This window comes from Malania oleifera, chromosome 4 (genome assembly GCF_029873635.1).
Source record: "Malania oleifera isolate guangnan ecotype guangnan chromosome 4, ASM2987363v1, whole genome shotgun sequence".
NCBI lineage: Eukaryota > Viridiplantae > Streptophyta > Magnoliopsida > Santalales > Ximeniaceae > Malania > Malania oleifera.
In genome coordinates this window covers 33,302,361-33,308,862 of record NC_080420.1, presented here as the reverse complement: position 1 = coordinate 33,308,862, position 6,502 = coordinate 33,302,361, and the positions used below count along the sequence as shown (strand labels likewise).

Sequence of the window (6,502 nt, the reverse complement as noted above, 5' to 3'; positions counted from 1 at the left end):
ATAAAGAGAAAAGTTTTTAAACTAGTAATTAATTTCTATTTCTATTATATTATTTTCTAATTTGAATTTTTTATTTTATTATTTTAATCATATCTTTTCATTGTTAATATATTCAAAGGCAAAAATGAATATGTATTCAATTAGGTTCTCAATTTTTTTAGTTTGGAAAATACTAACCAAATAAGTTGTGTTTGTAGTTTTCATTTCCATTTTTCACTTTATATTTCTAATTTTTTTTTATAATATTTGAAAATTATTGTAACGCCCCTGATTCACCAGGTGGGGCCCGGGGTGTTATGTGATCATTCACACGTCTCTGATACCATAATATCAATCACACAGGGGAAAATAATAGATAACTACCTTAAATAAAATACTAGAGTTCTATTCTGTACATCCCAAAAAGTGCATCCATTCACTCCACAATACACAACCAGTATTTAAAACATAAATTGTACATATAACAGTTCTTGCAACCACTCACATACACAAAACTAAACCCTGCCCCCCAAACTTTCTAAGCTCGATCACTAGAAGGACCTGAAAAATGAATAATTCGCTGGGGAGAGATACTTTTGAGTAAGGATGGAATAAACTATAATAGTGTGTGGCAGAAGAGTTTAGTAAATACAAAATATAGCTGTTTGTTAATCAAGAGCAACTGAAAAAACACAAGCAGACTGTACTCACAATTTTGCAAACATTATTTATCAGTGAAGGTTCCCTAGGAATGGAGAGATTACACGCTCATACACGTAACGCCCCTTTGCCCTGATACCATTTGTAACCTTGCCCAATTAATTCGAGTGCAGCTATAACTGATACTAATCAAGGTACTCACCTTACTCAGTAAGCCCTCGGGTGGAGAGTTTTACTTCGCCATAAATTATTTATGTAATTAAATTCATGTACAAAGCTCATACACATTCAACACTAACATATCCCAGAATCTGCAGACCTGTCTACTGCATCACATCACAATTACCATACATTCAATTCACATTCACGCACGCACACCCCGAATTGAAATACACATCTCTACATCACAGCTTTACTATCCGACCACCTCGCTGCATACTGAGCATCTCTCCCCATCATTCTCAGTTGTGGCCCACACAAAACATTGCGTACTTCTTAATACGTGGTCCACATAGAGCTACTGCGTACTTCACAATACGTGGCCCACATAGAGCTACTGCGTACTTCACAAAACGTGGCCCACACAGAGCAACTGCGTACATCACAGTACGTGGCCCACACAGAGCTACTGTGTACTTCTCACAAAGCTTTCACAAACAAACCTCACATGCACATTTATGTTCACAACCAAACAATATTCACCACTAGGCAGTTTTCACAACCAAACAGTATTCACCACCAAACAATTTCCACAACCAAACAGTATTACAACCAGTTAATTATGAAAAGTTATTCTCATGCCACATGGTTTTCCCTAAATATGAATTATACTCAAAACACATCATTTTCAAATGGCTAAACTGTTCAAAAAATCATACTATAATTATACGGCTCATATACTCGAAATTAACCAATTCAAATTTAATAAAAAGTTGTTATAACTTATTCCCCCTTACTTGTTTTTCTGCAAATGGCCCGAAATGACTGGGAAAGCGAAACCTTAGCTTTTTGCACTCACCGCTAAAATAGAGAAGAGAGAGGTGATTCGGGAGTGAGGGTAGCTTCGGGTGCATGTAGAAATGAGAGAGAGTCATGTGAGGGATGAGAGAGAGGGGGGGGAAGTTCGGAGCTGTGAGAGAGAGAGAGAGAGAGAGAGAGAGAGAGAGGAAATTAGTTTTCCTAAAAAAAATGAGTGAATTTCTATTTATAGGTGAGCTGCCTCGCAGGAAACCGTCGACAATTTTTCTGTGCTTAACGAAATCGTCGACGGTTTTGCTCTTAAAATGCCCTTAAAAGACTAAACTGTTGACGGTTTTTCTAAGAGACCCTCAAAATGTCGACGGTTTGGTGCTGAACCAAACCATCTCCATCCTTTTTCTTATTTTTCCTTTCCTTTATTTATTTTTCCTATTCTTTTATTTATTTTCCGAGTTTGGGTTACTACTTTCTCCCCCCTTACAAAATTTCATCCTCGAAATTCATTAATCAATCATTTTCACATACTTAGAAGTTAACTAACCACATTTCACACATTTCAATCTATTCTAGCATGTGAACAATGTATCACCCAGAATTAAATGAAACTTATTATATATCTCAAACATAAAAACATTACCTGCGCCTCTAGTAGTGTCTGTCTCAGCTAGAACAAGTGCATAGACATGCGCTGGTCCGCCACAAGGCACCAGATTGTTCCTCCGATTCTGATCAGGAGCGGGTGCACTGTTCAACTTTCCTTGGTTTTGATTAGAAGTGGTGCATTGCCCAAGGGCTCACAACAATCTCGAGCCATATGACTATACTTGCCGCATCGGTAACACATAGGACCCCTACCCCGGCATTCTCCCCAATGCCTCCGATTACACCTCGCATAGTAAGAGGGTGTTAAGTTAATTTGATAGCCTTGATCACCCCTAACTGGCCTCTGACTCCCATTATCTCTGTCTCCCCTCCCTGAACCTTGTCTGAAATTTACATGGGAGCTGGGAGACATGAGTCTCTTCCTCTGCTCAAACACTTCTGCACCTTTCTATAGACTCGACTCTGCTACGGTGGCTTTATCCACCAGTTTTGAGAAGTCATGTATCTGAAAACATGCCACATGCTCGTGGATTCTCTGTTCCAAGCCTCTTTCAAACATCCTTTCCTTTTGGTATTCATCAAGGACCATGAAGGGAGCAAAGTGTGAAACCTCCACGAACCTAGCAGTGTACTGCTGTACAGTGAGGTGCCCCTGAGTCAGGTTGAAAAATTCATTCGCCTTCACATTCTTGGGGGTGGCAGGGAAATACCTGTCATAGAAGACATCCTTGAAACGTCCCCAGGTCATCACCATGGGTACTGCTCGCTGCTCTTCCAGCAGCTTCACCGCTTGCCACCATTGCTTGGCCTTTCTTGTCAACTTGAAGGTGTTGAAGAGAACCTTCTGTTCCTTAGTGCAATTCAGCACTGTCAGTATCTTCTCCATCTCCTTCATCCAAGTCTCAACCATGATTGGGTCAGTGTCACCCAAAAAATTAGAGGGTTTCAAGCGGGTGAATTGATCAATCGAACAACCCTAGTTCACAGGTGGGCAGCTTGATCCCTCGGGGTCCCACCTAATCTCTTCCCTGAACTTCCGAACTAATCCTTATAGCTATTTGGAGATTTCAATATCATCCGCACTAGAAGCTCCCAACTCATTCTCCCCTCCAGCGTCCACGTCTTTACCTCTAGGCTCCATTCTAAAAATAGGACAGAGGTGAGTTTAGAATTTTCACATCTTAGTATAACAGGTACAGTTATAAAGCAAAGAAATTAGTTTAATATTAAAATCTTCAATTAAACATCAAACACCCAATTAACCTCAATCATCAAATCACAACACTTAAATTATCATAATTCTCTTTCAGGGGCTCATCTCCATAAATCAACCATCCTAACCTTCGAATTCTAATTTCAAGTTCCAGTCCCTCTGCTCGGAAGCATTACCATCAATGGATTTACCATGATTTTCTGAAGTCAGCTACTACTTCAGAAAAATACAAGAGACCATCAAGGTATTTCTGCCCCCAAGTTTACAAAACAAAAACTCAAAAGTCCAAACAATATCCTGATCTACCTGTTTCCTATCCTTGTCATAGCTCAAACCTATACTCTGGTACTAATCCTCCTAAAGTATGCAAGACCTAACAACCTAAAGCTCTGATACCACTTTGTAACACCCTTGACCCGCTAGGTGGGGCCCAAGGTGCTATGTGATCATTCACACGTCTCTGATACCATTATATCAATCACATAGTGGGAAATAAAAAATAACTACCTCAAATAAAATACCAGAGTTCTACTATGTACATCTCAAAAAGTGCATCCATTCACTCCACAATACATAACCAGTATTTAAAACATAAACTGTACATATAACAATTTTTACAACCACTCACATACACAAAACTTAACTTTGCCACCGGAGCTTTCTAAGCTCGATCACCAGAAGGACCTGGAAAATGAATAATTCGCTAGGGTGAGACACTTCTCAGTAAGGATGGAATAAGCTATAATAGTGTGTGGCAGAAGAGTTTAGTAAATGCAAAATATAGCTGTTTTTTAATCAAGAGCAACTGACAAAACACAAGCAGATTGTACTCATTATTTTGAAAACATTATTTATCAGCGAAGGTTCCCGAGGATTGGGGAGATTACATGCCCATACATGTAACGCCATTTTGCTCTGATACCATTTGTAACCTTACCCGATTAATTCGAGTGCAGCTTTAACTAATACTGATTAGGGAACTCACCTTACTCTATAAGCCTTTGGGCGAAGAGTTTTACTTCATCGTAAATTATTTATGTAATTAAATTCATGTATAAAACTCATACACGTTCAACACTAACATATCCTAGAATTTGCTTACCTGTCTACCACATCACACTGCAATTTCCATACATTCAATTCACATTCATACACGCACACCCCTAATTGAAATGCACATCTTTACATCACACCTTTACTATCGGGCCGCCTCGCTGCGTACTGAGCATCCCTCCCCATCATTCTCAGTACGTGGCCCACGCAAGACACTGCGTATGTAGCGCCCTGACCCTCTAGGTGGGCCTAGAGTGCCACTAAACATACATAACATATATCTCTCTGATACCACCTGTAGTGCCTCGACCCTCTTGGTGGGCCTAGAGTGCCACTAAACATATATCTCTCTAATACTATACATATACAACTTGCCCAAACAAGGGGAAAACGGGTGTTCCATACTGATCTATATAAACATACACAACGGAAAACACACATCCTCTAAAAAGTTACCAGAGTATCTAACTGTCTCATATATACATCTATACATAACTAAAAACATAATCTTCTATTACAATTCCCCAAAGAGACATACACTGTCTAATATCTCTCCAGCTCTAACAAAGACTGTCTACGGTCTAAACTTAGCACCGTAGAACACTAGGCTCGATCCCTCGAAGGACCTAAAACAACATTTGTATGCTAGGGTGAGACACCTCTCAGTAAGAAGGATTATATTATCATAAGTGCATGGCTAGCATAAGATTTCCTGTATACATATACTGCTAACATTTAAATACATTTAATTGGCATTATAAAAATGTACTGGAATGTATATCTGAAAAATACATACTTTCATACTAACATACTACTGGTTCAATATAGCCCTTTCTATAGTAAATATGCCCATATAAACCTAGAAGATACAACCTGGTCTATAGAACTAGTGTTGTCACACGCGTTCATGTACTCTACTCTAACATGCTTCCCCCCATGACAGGTTGTGTGACTAGAAGGTGGGACCTAGCATATAGCCGATCGACTATAGCTAAGTCAATCTCTGAAGTAGTACGATGGTGCCTACTGTTACCTGGAGATGCTACCCGAGTAGAGTCATCTGGAATTATTGCATTGGATGGAGCCCCAGAATCACTACATTGGGGAGTACTTTACCCAGGTCACCAATCGCCTTTCCATATCCACACTCTAACTAAGATGTGTGGTTGCACCTCTCTCCATATTATGGCCCCGATACCGTGCTCATAACATATCTCTGCTATACACAAGGCTCTAAAAGCATACACGACAATTTACATCATAATAAAATTGAAACATAATTCATTTCATAAAACTGTATACAACATAATCTGTACGTATCCCTGTAAAATATATCTATTAGATATTGCCTCGGTAAAAATCGGCGTATCATAAACTCGGCTTTTAGCCATTATATCTCATATCGACATATAGCCATCATATCTCATATCTCGACATATAGCCGTTACATTTTAGTATTATACAAAACTTGTTCATTTAATGCCAATTAAAAACTATACTCATGACACAAAATTTTTCATCTGGTAACTCATAAATAAATCATCTTCTTGAGAACATAAATACTGCTGCTAAACTAGGGTATGGATATCTCGAAGTCGTTATTTTACTAAATATAGATATATAGCTAAATACGAGAAAAATGGAGATAATCAACCCTACCATCTTTGGTTGGTTTTAAAACAAGTCTATGGTTTGAAACAACAATTTCCCAATTGATAAAAACGTTCAAAAAGACCAATACTATACTTTAAAAATATCATATTTGAATTTAAATGGTTGGTTTCGAAAATAAAGTCGGTTAATCGAACCCTAGGCCCAGAAACCCTAGAAAAGTCGTAACTATCTATCTAAAAGCCGTTTTAACATTTCATTCCATTAGAACTCATAAACATAGCTGACATAATATAATCCCCTTACCTATTTCCTGAAAACGACCCGAGACGCTCGAAAATTGAACCCTAACTTTTTCCCGAGATCAAGAATCCACTCCACTAGACTTGTAGATATTCGCTCCCT

The 6,502-nt window shown here is 38.6% G+C and overlaps 1 protein-coding gene across 1 annotated transcript; it reads right to left on the bottom strand.

Annotated features, from left to right (window-relative positions):
* Window positions 1-2,668: 2,668 nt before the first annotated feature.
* Window positions 2,669-3,130, bottom strand: LOC131153752 (uncharacterized). The gene has a single exon (XM_058106196.1). It carries the CDS (start codon window positions 3,128-3,130, stop codon window positions 2,669-2,671), a length of 462 nt encoding a protein of 153 aa, XP_057962179.1.
* Window positions 3,131-6,502: the final 3,372 nt, after the last annotated feature.

Bases quoted from the DNA above. Each gene is read 5' to 3' on its own strand.
- LOC131153752 (XM_058106196.1), bottom strand. From the start codon at position 3,130: ATGGTTGAGACTTGGATGAAGGAGATGGAGAAGATACTGACAGTGCTG.